The sequence below is a fragment of the Bombina bombina genome, chromosome 5 (genome assembly GCF_027579735.1).
Source record: "Bombina bombina isolate aBomBom1 chromosome 5, aBomBom1.pri, whole genome shotgun sequence".
Classification (NCBI taxonomy): Eukaryota; Metazoa; Chordata; class Amphibia; order Anura; family Bombinatoridae; genus Bombina; species Bombina bombina.
The window spans coordinates 523,990,134-524,012,623 of record NC_069503.1 but is presented as its reverse complement, the minus strand read 5'-3'; the positions used below and the strand labels follow the sequence as shown (position 1 = coordinate 524,012,623).

The 22,490-nt window shown below is 40.2% G+C and overlaps 1 protein-coding gene across 1 annotated transcript in view; it reads left to right on the top strand.

Annotated features, from left to right (window-relative positions):
• Nucleotides 1–22,490, top strand: part of ITPRID1 (ITPR interacting domain containing 1) — a 410,540-nt gene that overhangs the window by 97,752 nt on the left and 290,298 nt on the right. Inside the window, exon 2 of the mRNA XM_053714442.1 lies at nucleotides 4,407–4,535. Coding sequence (XP_053570417.1) covers nucleotides 4,498–4,535 — 38 coding nt within the window. The 5' untranslated portion in view covers nucleotides 4,407–4,497. The remainder of the gene's footprint in view (nucleotides 1–4,406; nucleotides 4,536–22,490) is intronic.

The window sequence follows — 22,490 nt, the reverse complement described above, 5'->3', positions numbered from 1 at the left end:
TGCAAAATCCATAACTACTGGTCCCAGATTGTGGAATGGATCATGTTGGTATAGGCTATAATGCAAGTATTTTAACCAGACGGCGCAACCTGTAATATGGCGCAATGGAAAATCCTTCACTCAAGTGTTGTTTTTTTGAGTGCGGAATGGATCGTTGTGTTACAGGTTAAAATGCTTGCAGTATAGGTATACCGCCGCGACTTGTAATACGGGAGACCTTCCATTCCATGCGCAATGGCCAATTTTTCAACGGTATAGCTGTACCGCACCGTACCACAAAACTTGTAATCTAGCTGTATGTTCTTAACCTTACAAAAAATGTTTTATATTTTAAATGGCAGTTCTTCAAATATGACTTCCAATTCTCTCAAGTTTTCTCCTTTTGATGCTTCAAAAATGTCACCTTAAAAAGACAAAAAAGTGTTTTTATAGGTGAAGGTACTGTATGTCTTTAAAGGGATATGAAACCTTATTTTTTTTCTTTTATGATAGTGCTAACGACGGCTCAGAGCCGTCGCTAGCAGTCACCGACACCTACCTTGAGAGCAATCTGGGGGCTCACATAAACTCCCACCCCGGCGATCGGGCCTGTATAGTGACAGGCATCGCCGGGGCTTCCCGTTACATGCGGTGACATCACGTGCAATGACGTGATGACGTCACCATGCCACTTTATTTAAAAATTACAATGGACAAGATAGGGAAAGGGGGATGCTGCTTAGAAGCCTGTATCTCAGGCATCTAAGCAGCTACAGACCACCAAGATTCCAACGGTATAGGTCTTGGGGATCTGGGGTAAAAAGTAAAAAATAAATACATTTAAAAATAGTAAAAAACAAAAAATAAATCCAGCTTAGCACTCAAAGGGTTAAAGGGAAACTGAACCCAATTTTTTTTCTTTCGTGATTCAGATAGAGCATGACATTTTACGCAACTTTCTAATTTTCTCTTATTATCAAATTGTTTTCATTCTCTTGGTATCTTTATTTAAAAATGTAAGTTTAGATGCCGGCCCATTTTTGGTGAACAACCTTGGTTGTTCTTGCTGATTGGTGGATAAATTCATCCACCAATAAAAAAGTGCTGTCCAGAGTCTGAATAAAAAAAAAAGCTTAGATGCCTTCTTTTTCAAATAAAGATAGCAAGATAACAAAGAAAAATTGATAATAGGAGTAAATTAGAAAGTTGCTTAAAATTGCATGCTCTATCTGAATCACGAAAGAAAAACAATTTGGGTTCAGTGTCCCTTTAAATAGAGCCATAAATGGAGTTCCCTGCAGTTCTGGATATAAAGGAGAGACAGGCATAGTACAATAAAGCATGGCATAACATGAGAGTTATTGTTGCATTTACATTTAATTTTTAATTTATTTTAAATTTCAGATTTTGTCCTTTATATTTTATTACATGTAAGCTTTTTATTCTCTAGTTTTTTTGTTTTTTTTGCATTGTATGTTAAATATTTCTGTATAACTAACAAATTAGGATATACATGTGAAATAAGCCTGACAGTCTCAGAATGCTGGTGTCCCTTAGGCTGCAGAGGGGAGTTCTCTGGGTGTGTCTAAAGCTCTCTCACAACTCATATTCTCCAAGCATTTTACACCTGCAGTTCTTACTGATTTATCTCACCAGCTGCATGCATATGAAGTTTGCTCAAAATTCACATTACACTTATTACTCTCACAGGAAAATATACTTAAAGGGACATGATACCCACATTTTGAAGTACAAGAAAGTGATGCAGCATAGCTGTAAAAAGTTGATTAGAAAATATCACCTGAACATCTTATGTCCTAAGTATTCACACAGCACGGTAAAGAGACTTAAACAGACAGGATTCTTTTTCCAGGAAAAGCTAGGAATTATGCAATTGTCATGTGCAGGCACAGTCATGTTATTTTTCCTATTCAGTTTAAGTAAGTTCTATCAAATCTCATGAGATTTCAGTATCATTTTATGAGATCACAGTAAAGGCAAGGCATTACCTCAGCACTGCTGATGCTGACTGTTTACAAAGCACTTACTCTGGTGAGCTGAATTTTTTTGAGTATCTTCCTTTTTACATAGAAATATTCAGGTGATATTTTCATGTCAGTTTTTTACAGTTATGCTGCATCATTTTCAAGTGATTTAGCATACGAGTATTATGTCCCTTTAACTAGAAGTAAATACAAGATAACATATTTTAATTTATTTTGTAGAGAACCTGAAAGTCCCAGAAAGATTATAGCTCCGATCGAAAGTAATGAAGCTCTCTGGGATTCAGAATGCCATAGGGGAGAGTGAGGTTATCAGTGCCAGATGGCCCCCTGTTAATTCCACTCTCTCCTGTGAAATTCTGTACCCCAGAGAGCTTCATTACTTTCTATGGGAGCTCTCATTTTTCTGAGACTTCCAGGTTCTGTCCTTTCTTGGAGAATTCAGGATGTTTTGCCCCTGTGAAGTCTGCATTATAAGGGCCATAGTTCTGTGCAAATAACAGTGCAATAAGAAAATACTGTAACAGAGTATTTTTATAGGTCTTTTACATCCCTTTAAGCATTTATTTCTCCAGATGTGCTTTAGTGGTTAGTTGTCTACATTATTTCTTCCAGAAACTCTTGCATTGAAAAGGGGATATGAAACCCCCAAATTTTCTTTCGTGATTCAAACATGCCAAACAAAAAATTTAAAATTTACTTCTATTATCAAATTTGCTTAGTTCCCATGATATTCTGTGTTGAAAAGATACTTAGGTAGGAATCTGGAGCACTTCATGGAAGGAAATACTGCTGCCATCTAGTGCTTTTGCAAGTGGATAACATCAGGGCCGTCTTTAATACTGACTGGACCCTGGGCAAACATTTTCTTGCCCCCCCCATGCAATTTCGCTCTCCACCCCAACATCCCAAAAAACAACTAAATCAATTTATTTTATATATTGTTTTTAAATTATTAGCTCAGCAAAAAATTGCAATATGTGAAACTGGACCTAAGCAGTACTAATAAGTAAATAAATATATAAATTCCTCCACTCTGGATTCATTTAATATGCTTTTGAATGTGATTCTGGTGTGAGGTTAGCTGGTTAAAGAGATTTAGGGCAGCCAACAGGAGCAAAGCAAGGTAAAGACTGAGGCGGAAGCATAGAGGTGCAGACAGATATAATTTTACTGACTGGAACAGTGGAACTACTATGGGAAGCTGTAAAATCTGAAACAGAGAGAAATAAAAACTATAAAAATAAACCTTACCTTAATGTGTGAAGTATCAGCACAACACTATACATCAGCCACAGCAGCACATGTCACTACTTTGCTAGGAACAAGTTCCCTCTCATCCTGCACTAGACAATGCTGCATGGGGGAGGGGCATGTGTACACTCACTTATTCTTCCCACTGACACCTTTCTACAAAGCACTGTTTTCCTAACAAACTTCAGTTAGTTGATCTTAGAGCAACAGCAGAAAGAGCAGGGCTAAGGGGACCAGCAGACTGGATGCTGTCTGCCCAAGGCTGCATGGATACAGACGAGTCACACAGCCTCAAGACTGAAGAGAGCGGTGTGTGCAGCTGCACAGATGCTCAAATCCTCACGTGCCTGCCACTCCAGCTTTCTGCTGCATGCGCCTATAGTGAGCCCTATCTAGAAACAATCCCCACCACCAGAGCAGTTACCTGGTAACAGTGGTAACCCCAGCAGGACCTTTTCTGATGCAGTTGGATTGACTGGATGCCTAGTTAGGGCTTAGCATCCAGTGCTGCACAGTGCACATCTAAAACAGCACATGGCACTAGCTTGGAATGTCACATGACATTGGCACGGTCTGGCACAGTTTCTCACAAATAAATATAAGCAGAGAACTTTTGCCTGTGACAATATTAGGAATGACTGTGTGTGTGTGTCCCATGTCACATGACATCAGCAGTCTGGCATGAACTAAAAAAAAAAAAAAAAAAAAAAAAAAAATTTTTTTTTTTTTGGACTCTTGGGCCCCTCAACAAAGACTGGGCCCAGGGCACCTGCCCCCTTTACCCTGTGTAAAAGATGGTCCTGCATAACATACTTGCAAAATGTTGCCATATAGTGCTCCAAAAATGGGTCAAATCCTAAGCAAACATCCCTGCTTTTCAACATGAGATATCAAGAGAATGCAGAAATAATTATAATAGTAGTAAATTACAAAGCTGCTTAAAATTCTATGTTGGAATCATAAAAGAAAAAATGTGGGTTTCATATCCCTTTAATAGTTAGTTTCCCAAACCACTTTGACTGTATTTTGAGGGGTCCGTCTTAATATAAGTAAAATAAATTTTATGGACTTTTTTTGTTGTTTTCTTTTTCCTTCAACAAGTTAATAGTTGACTTGCATGCATAAACTGTAACAATGTCATATGACTCAGTATTTTGTTTATCCACACAGAATTCTTTCATGAGATGGCTTCACTGAGTTTTGTTCTCGGCAAAGTGAAATCGTTCAGCAAGCAAGAGAACCTGATTATTGTCAAGGAACAATGCATTCATCAAAACAACCCACAGAAGACAAACAATGGTAACAGCACCTACTTTATTTTGGCAAATTCAGGTAGCCCTGATTTTACGCTGGTTCATTATACACCATTTTACAATAGCGCAGCAGCGTCTATTCCCTAGAGATCATGTGACCGCTATGGAAGTTATTCTGTAGGCCACTTAGCTGAAAGCATAAGATTTGCAGAAGAGTTTTTGCCACCTGTAATTATAGTACAGCACTATAATGCTATGTACAGCAAATGAGAATAGTTTTTTATTTGTTTGTTTTCTTAAAGGGCCAGTACAGTAAACTGTAAAAAAATGCTATCATGCATATAAAAGAGCAGTAAATATATTACAAATATTTTTTAGTGCTGACCTTTATCATATTGAAGGTAACATGAATTGTATATCTGTGTGCATATATTTTTTTTTAAATGTCCTATTTATATGCTGGAAAGTAACAAATATGACTGGCCACTGGCTGATTAACAAAACACCCCACTCCCTTATTGATGGATAGCGACATGCCTCGCAAGCATACGAACACTTTTTATATAGCAGATTTACAGCATTCATTTCATGGCCTTAAATATAATATTATATTATATAAATACATATATAAAGCCAGATTAAAGTGAATGTAAATTTTGATGCTAAAGTGCCCGGTTTTTAAAACTTTGATTAAAAACAAGGGCACTTTAATTCATCAATATTTTCATTTCACTCCTGTTGTGAAAATAAACTTACTTTTTAATCTTCACAGCAGCTCCAGCTTCCTCCACCTGTTTCAAAGCCTCTTCCTGGGTCTAAAATGAGGTATCTGGCTTCCTCCAATCACGGCAGTGAATCAGACACTGAATCCCCCGGGGGGGAATCTGTGATTGGAGGATGACCTATCAATCATTTCTGACATCAGAAATGGCTTGTGAGACCGGAGGAAGCAGCAGCTGCTGTGAAGTTTAAAAGGTAAGTTTTTTGTCACAACAGGAGTGAAATTTAAATTTTGATGAATTAAAGTGCCCCTGTTTTTAATCAAAGTTTTAAAAACCGGGCACTTAAACATCAAAATTTACATTCACTTTAAAAGTGGCGCGCTATTTATTGCTTTCAAGTGCAAACACCACTGGAAGTAAACTTTGAATCCCCAAAGGGTTAGCACGCTTATTACAAGTTCAAAGTAAATGGTTTGCAAATGGTTGCAATTATGCAATATCGCTCCCGCGCTAACGTTAGCATGCCACTTGTAATCTTAGCCCATGATATATATTAGCTTATAATATAATATTGCATTTCTAATGTCATTTTTTTAAAGGGGCCTGGAACCTAACTCATTTACTTCCCATTGACTTCCATTATATAACTAGGTTCATTTTACACCAATTTGTTTTTACAACTGTTCCTTGAGGGTCTGCCTGTATATGTGGCATTTATAATAAAATAGGCTACAGATATAAATGTTGTAAATCAGTATATGCTTTATAACATGTCTTCCACAGATGTTTTTTTAGTATAAAATTAGAAAATGTAACAAAAACTGCAATTGGCTGTTATTTAAAGGGATAGTAAAATCAAACTTAAACTTTCATGGTTCTGATAGAACATGCAATTGTAAACAAACTTTCAAATTTACTTCTATTATCTAATATGCTTTGTTCCCTTTGTATACGTGAGCACAATCGTGATTTACGCTAGAATGATTACCGCACTGTCTAATAAACATTATTAAACAAATATATTGCATAAAAAAACTTATAAGGGTGAAGAACATTGGAATGTGAACTATTAATATTTCGTGTTGGGTTAGCGCACTTGAGAAAATGGGAACGGGTTTGCGCACGAGTGGAGTGTTAGCTTTCCCCCCCACACTTTTTGCGTTCCATTGACGTCTATGGGGAATAAGTTTACATGGTCGCAATATTCTAACTTCCGCTTTTTGCGCGCTGCGGTTTAGCTTGCTACCAAAATCTTTTTACTTTCAACTTGTAAAACAAGCACTACCTGACGTGTGCAAAAAGTTTACTTATAGCTTCCTTATAGTGCTAAAGGTACATGCACACTTCTAAGCATACCTAAGTATGCTCTCATGGAAGGAGATACATTTTAAATTTTTTTTTTTTTTTAAAGAACTACCACTGGCTAATCATCACTTTAAAAATCAACAGAGTAACTCAAATGGTTGCTAATGCTTAGCTATAAAGAGCAACATTCATCTTTCCCCACCCCCATTCTTCCAGACAATCATGTGCAGAAAGTTAATTCAAAGCAAGTGAAAAGTACAAATACATTCTTTAAGTCCTGCATACACTTTTTTTTCCCTATCTGGGAGTATCTTGACTTTGGATTAAAGAAGCCATTTTTAGCCAATAAAAAGAGATCCTTATTCAAAAGTAAGAGCTAGATCATATGCAAGTCACATACATAGTCTTTCTAGTGTAAATATAAAATATTCTCCTTTGTTAAAGCATTTTATTTTTTAAATAAACTTCTTCTTTTAATATGTGGTTAACCGCTACATAGGGGGTAAATACATAGGGGTAGATTTATTATGCTGCAGAGCCTTCAGGCTCGCCGGAAACAAACGTTAAGAAGCAGCGGTCGTAAGACAGCTGCTCCTTAACTCATCCGCCGCCTCTGGGGTGGTATACAGCAATCATACCGATCATATACGATCGGGGTGATTGACTCCTCCTTGCTAGCGGCCGATTGGCCACAAATGTGCAGAAGGCAGCATTGCACAAGCATTTCACCAGAAATGCTTGTGCAATGATAAATGCCTACAGCGTATGCTGTCGGCATTTAGTGATGTCCATCCAACACTTGATAAATCTACCCCATAGACATATTTGTGCATGTGTGCTTCTTCACTCCAGATGGCTGTACAGTGAGCTATATAGGAGCAGTTATACACACATGCTACAATCTATGGCCTTATCTTTATTATATACAGATATATATATATATATATATATATATATATATATATACACACACACACAACGTAGTAATAGTCACAACCTATCCCAAATTAAAAGTACACACCGTATGTCACGTCACCCCAGCCGTATCACATTACATAAGGCACAACCCACTTTGTACCCAACATGACGTCACGCTAATGGTCACATATGAACCCACCAGCTGCTGCAACCTGTGACGTTTAGACGCTTCCTGACATTTCCTACGCAATTCCGTGACGAACATCCAGTACCATAGAGAAGGAACAGTGTTAGATAGATGTTCCCTGATAGTAACGTCTTTAATGTGCGCCTCTTTGTATGACACGTGACAGCTACTATGCACCTTTAGTGGCATTTGTACTTCATAGGGGGCGGGGCTAAAAATCATGTACTCTTGCGGTTTTTAAATCACGGCGGTTAATTGCGATTTAAAACAGCATATGCGGTTAATCGTTCAGCCCTAATATATATATATATATATAATGTCAAATAGCCGGTGGCCCAGGACTCCAACCTATGTGTCCAAATAGTGACCTGGGTGCAATCATCAAGCTTCAGGTACACAACGTAGTAATAAAGGAGGGCACTCACAGGATTTGAAATAGTCATTAAGAATTTTTTATTGTGAGTACATCAAGCGTTATGCGTGAAATGTCATGGTCGACGTTTCAGCTCTTTCAATGAGCCTTCTTCAAGACTTATTTTAAATCTATAAAAAATAGATAAAAACTACTTTTATATAGTGCAGGACAAGTGAAAACAAACAAACAACAAGCGCACCCACCACCACACATAGAAATAAAATTAAATTGATAAACCAGCATTCAGGCTCAAAACAGGATAGTCTGAGGATAGATGGTCAGCATAGAACATGGAATGCATCAAGTTCACATTAGCCTTACTACTGAGATGGCAACAATATACACACAAAGCACCAGGGATATTAGGAAAATTTTCCTAGGTCCCCACAGGCTGCATGTCACAGTACCCCAGGGTGGCTCACTTCATGAACCATTAAAAAATTCTTAATGACTATTTCAAATCCTGTGAGTGCCCTCCTTTATTACTATGTTGTGTATCTGAAACTTGAGGATTGCACCCAGGTCACTATTTGGAAACATAGGTTGGAGTACTGGGCCACCGGCTATTTGACATTATATATATATAGGGCTGAACGATTAACGGCATATGCGGTTTTAAATCACGATTAACCGCCGTGATTTAAAAAACGCAAGAGTACATGATTTTTAGCCCTGCCCCCTATGAAGTACAAATGCCAATAAAGTCGCATAGTAGCTGTCACGTGTCATACAAAGAAGCGCACATTAAAGACGTTACTATCAGGGAACGTCTATCTAACACTGTTCCTTCTCTACGGTACTGGATGTGCGTCACGGAATTGCGTAGGAAATGTCAGGAAGTGTCTAAACATCACAGGTTGCAGCAGCTGGTGGGTTCATATGTGACCATTAGCGTGACGTCATGTTGGGTATAAAGTGGGTTGTGTCTGATGTAATGTGATACGGTTGGGGTGACGTGACATACGGTGTGTATTTTAAATTTGGATAGGTTGTGACAGGATATAAGCTAAAATGTGTTACGTAATGTGACAAAGTATATAGTATTATGTGTGACGGGGTATATAGTATTATATGTGACTGAGTATACAGTATTATGTGTGACAGGGTATACAGTATAATGTGTGACAGGGTAAGGTATATAGTATTATGTGTGACAGGGTAAGGTATATAGTAGTATGTGTGATAGGGGATATACTATTATATGTGACAGGGTATATAGTATTATGTGTGACAGGGTATACAGTATTATGAGTGACAGCAGGTACATAGTAGTGTTGAAGGGTCGCTAATGCTATTGTTACATTTTCCAGTATAATTGCCTTTTAATAGAGTAATAATTATACAAATTATTTAAGACTTTCTGAATAATAAAACCAAACTAATATTATTTAAAAGTTATGTCTGTAAAGAACAAAATAAATATTGACAAATTTAATTAAAGGGCAGTAAACTCTAAATAATGTGTGTGTGTGTGTGTCTATAATTTATACACACATCTATATAAACATATTACTTGCACATCAGGTATCTGTTTGCACTTATATTTTATTTAAACTAGTTTTGATGTGTGTATTTTAATTCTCATCCTGTATTGGTCAATGAGAAATATGTACTTTAAGATTCTGTACAGTTACATGAATTTTTTAGTGAGATGTATGTTTAAGAGTTATTTAAAAAAAATTGCAATTAAAATCGCAAACCGCGTTTTTTTGGGTCCAAAATCGCGATTTAAATTTTTCCCATTTCGCCCAGCCTTAATATTTATATATATATATATATATATATATATTTCTCCAACATAGGTGTGTCCGGTCCACGGCGTCATCCTTACTTGTGGGATATTCTCTTCCCCAACAGGAAATGGCAAAGAGCCCAGCAAAGCTGGTCACATGATCCCTCCTAGGCTCCGCCTTCCCCAGTCATTCTCTTTGCCGTTGCACAGGCAACATCTCCACGGAGATGGTTAAGAGTTTTTTGGTGTTTAAATGTAGTTTTATCCTTCAATCAAGAGTTTGTTATTTTAAAATAGTGCTGGTATGTACTATTTACTCTGAAACAGAAAAGGGATGAAGATTTCTGTTTGTAAGAGGAAGATGATTTTAGCAACCATTACTAAAATCGATGGCTGTTTCCACACAGGACTGTTGAGATGAAGTAACTTCAGTTGGGGGAAACAGTGGGCAGACTTTGCTGCTTGAGGTATGACACATTTCTAACAAGACTTGGTAATGCTGGAAGCTGTCATTTTCCCTATGGGATCCGGTAAACCATTTTCTTAGTTTAAATATAAGAATAAAGGGCTTCACAAGGGCTTTAAAGACTGGTAGACATTTTTCTGGGCTAAAACGATTACCTTATAAGCATATTTAATGGATTATAACTTTGAAGTGTTATTTTAATCTTGGGAATTGTGTTAAAAAAACGGCAGGCACTGTATTGGACACCTTTTTCACTGGGGGCCTTTTCTAGTCATAGGCAGAGCCTCATTTTCGCGCCACTAATGCGCAGTTGTTTTTGGAAAGCAAGGCATGCAGATGCATGTGTGAGGAGCTCAGATCCACTGAAAAAGCTTATTGAAGGCGTCATTTGGTATCGTATTCCCCTCTGGGCTTGGTTGGGTCTCAGCAAAGCAGATACCAGGGACTGTATAGGGGTTAAATGTAAAAACGGCTCCGGTTCCGTTATTTTAAGAGTTAAAGCTTTCAAATTTGGTGTGCAATACTTTTAAGGCTTTAAGACACTGTGGTGAAATTTTGGTGAATTTTGAACAATTCCTTCATACTTTTTCACATATTCAGTAATAAAGTGTGTTCAGTTTAAAATTTAAAGTGACAGTAACGGTTTTATTTTAAAACGTTTTTTGTGCTTTATTATCAAGTTTATGCCTATTAACATGTCTGAACCATCAGATAGACGATGTTCTGTATGTTCGGAAGCCAAGGTTCCTCCCCATTTAAATATATGTGATGAATGTGACAAACAAAGTAGGGACAATGATGCCACTGATAATAATGTTGCCCAAGATGATTCCTTAAGTGAGGGGAGTAAGCATGGTACTGCATCATCTCCTTCTGTGTCTACACCAGTCTTGCCCACTCAGGAGGTCCCTAGTTCATCTAGTGCGCCAATCCTCCTTACTATGCAACAATTAACGGCTGTAATGGATAATTCTATTAAAAACATTTTAGCCAAAATGCCCACTTATCAGCGAAAGCGCGATTGCTCTGTTTTAGATACTGAAGAGCATGAGGACGCTGATGATAATGGTTCTGACATGCCCTTACACCAGTCTGAAGGGGCCAGGGAGGTTTTGTCTGAGGGAGAAATTTCAGATTCAGGAAAAATTTCTCAACAAGCTGAACCTGACGTTATTACATTTAAATTTAAATTGGAACATCTCCGCGCTCTGCTTAAGGAGGTGTTATCTACTCTGGATGATTGTGACAATTTGGTCATTCCAGAGAAATTATGTAAGATGGACAAGTTCCTAGAGGTCCCGGTGCCCCCCGATGCTTTTCCTATACCCAAACGGGTGGCGGACATTGTAAATAAAGAATGGGAAAGGCCCGGCATACCTTTTGTCCCTCCCCCTATATTTAAGAAATTATTTCCTATGGTCGACCCCAGAAAGGACTTATGGCAGACAGTCCCCAAGGTCGAGGGGGCGGTTTCTACTCTAAACAAACGCACTACTATCCCTATAGAAGATAGCTGTGCTTTCAAAGATCCTATGGATAAAAAATTAGAGGGTTTGCTTAAAAAGATGTTTGTTCAGCAAGGTTACCTTCTACAACCAATTTCATGCATTGTTCCTGTCACTACAGCAGCGTGTTTCTGGTTCGAAGAACTAGAAAAGTCGCTCAACAAAGAATCTTCATATGAGGAGGTTATGGACAGAGTTCAAGCACTTAAATTGGCTAACTCTTTTGTCTTAGACGCCACCTTGCAATTAGCTAGATTAGCGGCGAAAAATTCAGGTTTTGCTATTGTGGCGCGCAGAGCGCTTTGGCTAAAGTCTTGGTCAGCGGATGTGTCCTCCAAGAACAAATTGCTTAACATCCCTTTCAAGGGGAAAACACTGTTTGGCCCTGACTTGAAAGAGATTATTTCAGACATTACTGGGGGAAAGGGCCACGCCCTTCCTCAGGATAGGTCTTTTAAGGCTAAAAATAAACCAAATTTTCGTCCCTTTCGCAGAAACGGACCAGCCTCAAATTCTACATCCTCTAAGCAAGAGGGTAATACTTCTCAAACCAAGCCAGCCTGGAGGCCGATGCAAGGCTGGAACAAAGGTAAGCAGGCCAAGAAACCTGCTACCGCTACTAAGACAGCATGAGATGTTGGCCCCCGATCCGGGACCGGATCTGGTGGGGGGCAGACTCTCTCTCTTCGCTCAGGCTTGGGCAAGAGATGTTCAGGATCCTTGGGCGCTAGAAATAGTTTCTCAAGGTTATCTCCTGGAATTCAAGGAACTACCCCCAAGGGGAAGGTTCCACAGGTCTCAATTGTCTTCAGACCAAATAAAAAGACAGGCATTCTTACATTGTGTAGAAGACCTGTTAAAAATGGGAGTGATTCATCCTGTTCCATTAGGAGAACAAGGGATGGGGTTTTACTCCAATCTGTTCATAGTTCCCAAAAAAGAGGGAACATTCAGACCAATTTTGGATCTCAAGATCCTAAACAAATTTCTCAGGGTTCCATCGTTCAAAATGGAAACCGTTCGGACAATTCTTCCTACCATCCAGGAAGGTCAATTCATGACCACGGTGGATTTAAAGGATGCGTATCTACATATTCCTATCCACAAGGAACATCATCGGTTCCTAAGGTTCGCCTTTCTGGACAAGCATTACCAGTTTGTGGCACTTCCATTCGGATTAGCCACTGCTCCAAGAATTTTCACAAAGGTACTAGGGTCCCTTCTAGCGGTGCTAAGACCAAGGGGCATTGCTGTAGTACCTTACTTGGACGGCATACTGATTCAAGCGTCGTCTCTGCCACAAGCAAAGGCTCATACGGACATTGTCCTAGCCTTTCTCAGATCTCACGGGTGGAAAGTGAACGTAGAAAAAAGTTCTCTATCCCCGTCAACAAGAGTTCCCTTCTTGGGAACAATAATAGACTCCTTAGAAATGAAGATTTTTCTGACAGAGGCCAGAAAATCAAAACTTCTAAGCTCTTGTCAAGTACTTCATTCTGTTCTTCTTCCTTCCATAGCGCAGTGCATGGAAGTAATAGGTTTGATGGTTGCGGCAATGGACATAGTTCCTTTTGCGCGAATTCATCTAAGACCATTACAACTGTGCATGCTCAGACAGTGGAATGGGGATTATACAGACTTGTCTCCGACGATCCAAGTAGATCAGAGGACCAGAGATTCACTCCGTTGGTGGCTGACCCTGGACAACCTGTCACAAGGGATGAGCTTCCGCAGACCAGAGGGGGTCATTGTCACGACCGACGCCAGTCTGGTGGGATGGGGCGCGGTCTGGGAACCCCTGAAAGCTCAGGGTCTATGGTCTTGGGAAGAATCTCTTCTCCCGATAAACATTCTGGAACTGAGAGCGATATTCAATGCTCTCAAGGCTTGGCCTCAGCTAGCAAAGGCCAAATTCATAAGGTTTCAATCAGACAACATGACGACTGTTGCATATATCAACCATCAGGGGGGAACGAGGAGTTCCCTAGCGATGGAAGAAGTGACCAAAATAATTCAATGGGCGGAGAATCACTCCTGCCACTTGTCTGCAATCCACATCCCAGGAGGGGAAAATTGGGAAGCGGATTTTCTGAGTCGTCAGACTTTTCATCCGGGGGAGTGGGAACTCCATCCGCAAATCTTTGCCCAAATAACTCAATTATGGGGCATTCCAGATATGGATCTGATGGCGTCTCGTCAGAACTTCAAGGTTCCTTGCTACGGGTCCAGATCCAGGGATCCCAAGGCGACTCTAGTAGATGCACTAGTAGCGCCCTGGACCTTCAAACTAGCTTATGTATTCCCACCGTTTCCTCTCATTCCCAGGCTGGTAGCCAGGATCAATCAGGAGAGGGCTTCGGTGATCTTGATAGCTCCTGCGTGGCCACGCAGAACTTGGTATGCAGACCTGGTGAATATGTCATCGGCTCCACCATGGAGGCTACCTTTGAGACAGGACCTTCTTGTTCAAGGTCCGTTCGAACATCCGAATCTGGCCTCACTCCAACTGACTGCTTGGAGATTGAACGCTTGATTTTATCAAAGCGTGGGTTCTCAGATTCTGTCATTGATACTCTTATTCAGGCTAGAAAGCCTGTAACTAGAAAAATTTACCATAAAATATGGAAAAAATATATCTGTTGGTGCGAATCTAAAGGATTCCCATGGAACAAGATAAAAATTCCTAAGATTCTATCCTTTCTACAAGAAGGTTTGGAGAAAGGATTATCTGCAAGTTCTTTGAAGGGACAGATTTCTGCTTTATCTGTTTTACTTCACAAAAAGCTGGCGGCTGTGCCAGATGTTCAAGCTTTTGTTCAGGCTCTGGTTAGAATTAAGCCTGTTTACAAACCTTTGACTCCTCCTTGGAGTCTCAATTTAGTTCTTTCAGTTCTTCAAGGGGTTCCGTTTGAACCCTTACATTCCGTAGATATTAAGTTATTATCTTGGAAAGTTTTGTTTTTGGTTGCAATTTCTTCAGCTAGAAGAGTTTCAGAGTTATCTGCTCTGCAGTGTTCTCCTCCTTATCTGGTATTCCATGCAGATAAGGTGGTTTTGCGTACTAAACCTGGTTTTCTTCCGAAAGTTGTTTCTAACAAAAATATTAACCAGGAGATAGTTGTGCCTTCTTTGTGTCCGAATCCAGTTTCAAAGAAGGAACGTTTGTTGCACAATTTGGATGTAGTTCGTGCTCTAAAATTCTATTTAGAGGCTACAAAGGATTTCAGACAAACATCTTCCTTGTTTGTTGTTTATTCTGGTAAAAGGAGAGGTCAAAAAGCAACTTCTACCTCTCTCTCTTTTTGGCTTAAAAGCATCATCCGATTGGCTTACGAGACTGCCGGACGGCAGCCTCCTGAAAGAATCACAGCTCACTCTACTAGGGCTGTGGCTTCCACATGGGCCTTCAAGAACGAGGCTTCTGTTGATCAGATATGTAAGGCAGCGACTTGGTCTTCACTGCACACTTTTACCAAATTTTACAAATTTGATACTTTTGCTTCTTCGGAGGCTATTTTTGGGAGAAAGGTTTTGCAAGCCGTGGTGCCTTCCATCTAGGTGGCCTGATTTGCTCCCTCCCATCATCCGTGTCCTAAAGCTTTGGTATTGGTTCCCACAAGTAAGGATGACGCCGTGGACCGGACACACCTATGTTGGAGAAAACAGAATTTATGCTTACCTGATAAATTACTTTCTCCAACGGTGTGTCCGGTCCACGGCCCGCCCTGGTTTTTTAATCAGGTCTGATGAATTATTTTCTCTAACTACAGTCACCACGGTATCATATGATTTCTCCTATGCATATTCCTCCTTTACGTCGGTCGAATGACTGGGGAAGGCGGAGCCTAGGAGGGATCATGTGACCAGCTTTGCTGGGCTCTTTGCCATTTCCTGTTGGGGAAGAGAATATCCCACAAGTAAGGATGACGCCGTGGACCGGACACACCGTTGGAGAAAGTAATTTATCAGGTAAGCATAAATTCTGTTATCGCCAGCAAATACTCAGTAATGTTTAAATGCAAAACCCCAAACTTTTTAGGATTGTCATAAATTAAAGTAGCCTCCGCCCCAGTATCCACTAAAGTTGGAACTCGTTGCACTTTACTGCCTTTCCAATGTATCTGCAAATTTACATAGGGGTGGTTATTAATAATCTGTAAAGCTTGTGAGAGATTATCTCTCCATTGTCCATAATCTTCCTTATTTAATTTTTTCAAATGCTGTTTTAATAAACCATTCATTCGCTCTACCAAACCTGCTGCTTGCGAATAATATGGAATGTGATATAAATGAACACTGCTGCCCTCAGCAAGTTCAGTGATTTAATTAATTATTTCAAACATTCTTAGAAGAGCTCAGGTAAAATAAACAGCACATTTTCCTTGGCAGCATCAGCGTTCACTGTAGTTTATTGTCAAAACATTCATAAATTAAAATAAACGCATATATAACCTATGCATCTAAGATCTAAGAATGAGCCTCTCTGGCTTTATACACACTTCCAATGCACTATAATGAGAGCACCTGAGCAACTGGGTGGGGTGGGGTGCTAGAAACTATGAAGGTGGTTAATCTTCCTTTAAATACAAATACAAATGTTTCTGCACACCTTACCAAATTATTTTATTAATATTACTTCTTAGGGGTGCAAGCAACCAAACAAATAATTACACAAAATAGAATATTGCCGCACATCCCCTTCTATGTTATCAAAACGTTTTAAAGTTGCAAAATAAAAAAAAAAAAGAAATCACCTAAGCTCATATTTTGCTTAAGCCAGTCACCAACCTACAAGTTGTCCCAATGTTGACTGGTCCACTCCTAACACTGCAATGTGATGCCTTTCTGGGCTATAACATGCCTGCTTTAACTATATATTTCCTGATATTAACTTTACTAACTTTCCCTTTTCCTTTTTTATATTTATTAGCTGCTACCTTCATCGCAGCTACTTCAGCTACATGTTGATAAGTACTCAACTTATCTGAAAGCAACCTATTGTTGCATTGTGCTACCATAATATTACCTTCTAATTCAGAAATATGCTGTACATACACATTATCCATAGCCTCCGTGCAGCGGGCTGTTCTTTTCCTCTCTCAACAGACGCTTCCTCTAATGTTTTAACTGCATCAACAAGATTAGCTTCTTTAAGGCCTCTATTTATCAAGCTGTCAACCGCAAATACGCTGGAATTCCGCAGCGTATTTGTGGCGAGCCTGATTCGTCTTAGTTATCAAAGGCTAGAGACTGGCAAAAGTAGAATTTAGTGATGTAACATACGATCCGCCGGACTCAGTCCTACACAGATCAATGGTTACGTCACTCCAGATTTTCCGAACGCAAGTTCGGCACAATCTAACTACTTTTGCTAGTTATCAAGATCCTACCAGGTACGCTCGGCACTTTTCCGGCCCAGCGTACCTGGTTTTCAATCCGCCGCCCTGGAGGTGGCGGATGCCATAGGAATCAATGGGAGTCTGACAGCAGCAAAAGCTCATGTTCGCCGCTGCCCGATATCCCATTTTTTTTCTATGGGAAATGCCTACACCTAACACCCTAACATGTACCCCGAGTCTAAACACCCCTAATCTGCCCCCACAAGGGCCTTTTGCGGGGCATTGCCCCAAAGTAATCAGCTCTTTTACCTGTAAAAAAAGAAATACAACCCCCCCAACATTAAAACCCACACACCCAACCCTACTCTAAAACCCACCCAAACCCCCCTTAAAAAAACCTAACACTACCCCCTTGAAGATCACCCTACCTTGAGCCATCTTCACCCAGCCGGGCACAAGTGGACCTCCAGAGGAGCAGAAGGCTTCATCCAGGCGGCATCTTCTATCTTCATCCATCCGGAGCGGAGCGGGTCCATCTTCAATCCATCCGACGCGGAGCATCCTCTTCCATCGACGTACTAACGAACAATGAAGGTTCCTTTAAATGACGTCATCCAAGATGGCGCCCCTTGAATTCCGATTGGCTGATAGGATTCTATCAGCCAATCGGATTTAAGGTAGGAAAAATCCTATTGGCTGATGCAGTCAGCCAATTGGATTGAGGTCGCATTCTATTGGCTGATTGGAACAGCCAATAGAATGCGAGCTCAATCCTATTGGCTGATTGCATCAGCCAATAGGATTTTTCCTACCTTTCCTACCTATCCTACCTTTCCTACCTTAATCCTACCTTAATTTAGCCAATAGGATTGAGGTCACATTCTATTGGCTGATTGGAACAGGATTTTTCCTACCTTAATTTCGATTGGCTGATAGAATCCTCTCAGCCAATCGGAATTCAAGGGATGCCATCTTGGATGACGTCATTTAAAGGAACCTTCATTCTTTGTTAGGACGTCGATGGAAGAGGATGCTCCGCGTCAGATGGATTGAAGATGGACCCGCTCCGCTCCTGATGGATGAAGATAGAAGATGCCGCCTGGATGAAGCCTTCTGCCCATCTGGAGGTCCTCTTCTGCCCGGATCGGATGAAGACTTCTGCCCCTCTGGAGGTCCACTTGTGCCCGGCTGGGTGAAGATGGCTCAAGGTAGGGTGATCTTCAAGGGGGTAGTGTTAGTTTTTTTTAAGGGGGGTTTGGGTGGGTTTTAGAGTAGGGTTGGGTGTGTGGGTGGTGGGTTTTAATGTTGGGGGGGTTGTATTTCTTTTTTTACAGGTAAAAGAGCTGATTACTTTGGGGCAATGCCCTGCAAAAAGCCCTTTTAAAGGGACAGTCAAGTCCAAAAAAACTTTCATGTTTTAAATAGGGCATGCAATTTTAAACAACTTCCCAATTTACTTTTATCACCAATTTTGCTTTGATCTCTTGGTATTCTTAGTTGAAAGCTAAAACTAGGAGGTTCATATGCTAATTTCTTAGACCTTGAAGACTGCCTCTAATCTGAATACATTTTGACCACTAGAGGGCATTAGTTCACATGTTTCATATAGATAACATTGAGCTCAGGCACGTAAAGTGACCTAGGACTGAGCACTGATTGGCTAAACTGCATGTCTGTCAAAAGAACTGAAATAAGGGGGCAGTCAGCAGAAGCTTAGATACAAGATAATTACAGAGGTAAAACGTGTATTAATATAACTGTGTTGGTTATGCAAAACTGGGGAATGGGTAATAAAGGGATTATCTTTCTTTTTAAACAACAAAAATTCTGGTGTTGACTGTCCCTTTAAGGGCTATTTGTAATTTAGTATAGGGTAGGGATTTTTATTATTTTGGGGGGCTTTTTTTATTGTATTAGGGGGCTTAGATTAGGTGTAATTAGTTTAAAATTCTTGTTTGTTTTTTTTCTGTAATTTAGTGTTTTTTTTGTACTTTATTTTATTTTATTTTATTGTATTTAATTGTAGGTAATTGTAGTTAATTAATTTAATTTATTTAATTGTAGTGTTAAGTGTAATTGTAACTTAGGTTAGGATTTATTTTTCAGGTACTTTTGTATTTATTTTAGCTAGGTAGTTATTAAATAGTTAATAACTATTTAATAACTATTGTACCTAGTTAAAATAAATACATAGTTGCCTGTAAAAGAAAAATAAACCCTAAGATAGCTACAATGTAACTATTAGTTATATTGTAGCTAGCTTAGGGTTTATTTAATAGGTAAGTATTTAGTTTTAAATAGTAATAATTTTTATATTAATAAAAAAAATTATATTTAATTTAGGGGGTGTTAGGGTTAGACTTAGATTTAGGGGTTAATAAATTTAATATTGTGGCGGCGGTGTAGGGGGGGCAGATTAGGGGTTAATAAATATAATATAGGTGGCGGTGGGCTCCGGGAGCGGCAGTTTAGGAGTTAAACAATTTATTTAAAGGCGGCGGGGTCCGGGATCGGCAGGATAGGGGTTAATAACTTTTTGTAGGTGGCGGCGGTATAGGGGGTGGCAGATTTGGCTTAATAGGTATAATGTAGGTGGCGGCGTGGTCCGGGAGCGGCGGTTTAGGGGTAAATATATTTATTAGAGTTGCGGCGGGGTCCGGGAGTGGCGGTTTAGGGGTTAATATATTTATTAGAGTTGCGGCGGGGTCCGGGAGCGGCAGTTTAGGGGTTAATATATTTATTAGAGTTGTGGCGGGGTCCGGTTTAGGGGTTAATAACTTTTTTAGATGCAGGGGGCTCCGGGAGCGGCGGTATAGGGGGTAAAACAGTATAGTATAGTGTGGGTGCTTAGTGACAGTATAGCAAGAAAGCTGCAAATAAGCCGATGAGCAGCGAGATCGATTATTATGTTAGTTAACAACAGTCCGCTGCTCATCGCTCCGTACTTGGTGCACAGCTTTTTGACAGGTTTCTTGATAAATTTGGCAAATGTATTCAGGTCCGCGGCGTCGATGTTAGGCGATCTTGGGCAAGCGTATTGGGGCCGGCGAATGCAGGTAAGTAGACAGCTTGATAAATAGAGGCCTAAGAGTCAAGTCCCATTGTTCACACAACCATGCTCTTTTAACTACCTCATGTGCCACATCAGTATAAGGTAAATCATCCCACCCGGGAATAGTAACATCTTTGACAACGTTAACTCTTTCTTTAATCATCGTTACCCCTAAATAAAACTTTCTTTTGTAAATAAGTTCATTATTTATTTATGATTTGACAGTATAACACCCGCAACCAACACGAGTATTTCAAATACTTAAATATGCTAAACTTGTCGCTAAATTATGTATTGCGTAATAAATGGAAATCGGAATTGAAGGGACGCCATCTTGGATCACTTGAAGGTACCTTCATTCTGTGTTAGCCGTCGATTGAAGCGGATGCTCCGCGTCGGATGTCTTGAAGATGGACCCGCTCCGTGCCGGATGGATGAAGATAGAAGATTAGTGATGTCGCGAACCTAAAAATCTGGGTTCGCGAACGGCGAATGCAAACTCCCCAAAAGTTTGCGAACGGGCGAACCGGGTGAACCGCCATAGACTTCAATAGGCAGGTGAATTTTAAAACCCACAGGGACTCTTTCTGGCCACAATAGTGATGGAAAAGTTGTTTCAAGGGGACTAACACCTGGACTGTGGCATGCCGGAGGGGGATCCATGGCAAAACTCCAATGGAAAATTACATAGTTGATGCAGAGTCTGGTTTTAATCCATAAAGGGCATAAATCACCTAACATTCCTAAATTGTTTGGAATAACGTGCTTTAAAACATCAGGTATGATATTGTATAGATCAGGTAGTGTAAGGGTTACGCCCGCTTCACAGTGCGCAGTGTAGGTGATATACCTGCACTGACCATGCTTTGCAGACCAGGTATCAGTGGTCAGATGGACCCTTGCCCCAACACTGTGTGCCAGACATGCCATTATAGCAGACTTATATGGCTTTGGCGTTGCTTTTTGGTAATTAGAAGGCTGCTAAATGCCACTGCGCACCACACGTGTTTTATGCCCAGCAGTGAAGGGGTTAATTAGGGAGCATGTAGGCAGCTTGTAGAGTTAATTTTAGCTTAAGTGTAGTGTAGTAGACAACCCAAAGTATTGATCTAGGCCCATTTTGGTATGTTTCATGCCACCATTTCACCGCCAAATGCGATCAAATAAAAAAAAATTGTTCACTTTTTCACAAACTTTAGGTTTCTCACAGAAATTATTTACAAACAACTTATGCAATTATGGCATAAATGGTTGTAAATGCTTCTCGGGGATCCCCTTTGTTCAGAAATAGCAGACTTATACGGCTTTGGTGTTGCTTTTTGGTAATTAGAAGGCTGCTAAATGCCACTGCGCACCACACGTGTTTTATGCCCAGCAGTGAAGGGGTTAATTAGGGATCATGTAGGCAGCTTGTAGAGTTAATTTTAGCTTAAGTGTAGTGTAGTAGACAACCCAAAGTATTGATCTAGGCCCATTTTGGTATATTTAATGCCACCATTTCACCGCCAAATGCGATCAAATTTAAAAAAAACTTAAATTTTTTCGTAATTTTAGGTTTCTCACTGAAATTATTTACAAACAGCTTGTGCAATTATGGCGTTGACTTTGGCGTTGCTTTCTGGTAATTAGAAGGCCGCTAAATGCTGCTGCGCATCACACGTGTATTTTGGCTAGCAGTGAAGAGGTTAATTAGGTAGTTTGTAGGGAGCTTGCAGGGTTAATTTTAGCTTTAGTGTAGAGATCAGCCTCCCACCTGACACATCAGACCCCCTGATCCCTCCCAAACAGCTCTCTTCCCTCCCCCACCCCACAATTGTCCCCGCCATCTTAAGTACTGGATGAAAGTCTGCCAGTACTAAAATAAAAGGTTTTTACATTTTTTTTATTTTTTTAGCATATTTACATATGCTGTGGTGTAGCATCCCCCCTTAGCCCCCAACCTCCCTGATCCCCCCCCAAAACAGCTCTCTAACCCTCCCCATCTGCCTTATTGGCGCCCATCTTGGGTACTGGCAGCTGTCTGCTATTATTTCACAGTCAAAAAAGTGTTGTTTTTTTTAAATGTACACTACTGTTACACCAGATATGAGTGGTGGCACTGGGCAAGTGGGCACAGTATACGCTGTGAGCCTGACACACACGCTGGCAGGCAGGCAACTGCAATTAGATTACACAGGAAAAAAAAAAAAAAAGCAGACTGATGTTCTAGCCCTAAAAAGGGCTTTTTGGGGTGCTGTCCTGGGGTGCTTTTTGGGGTGCAGCAGAGATCAGATGAGTCCTTCAGGACTGTAGTGGACACTGAATACACTAGCCTAGCTATCGATTTCCCTATTAAATCAGCAGCAGCTACACTGTCCCTC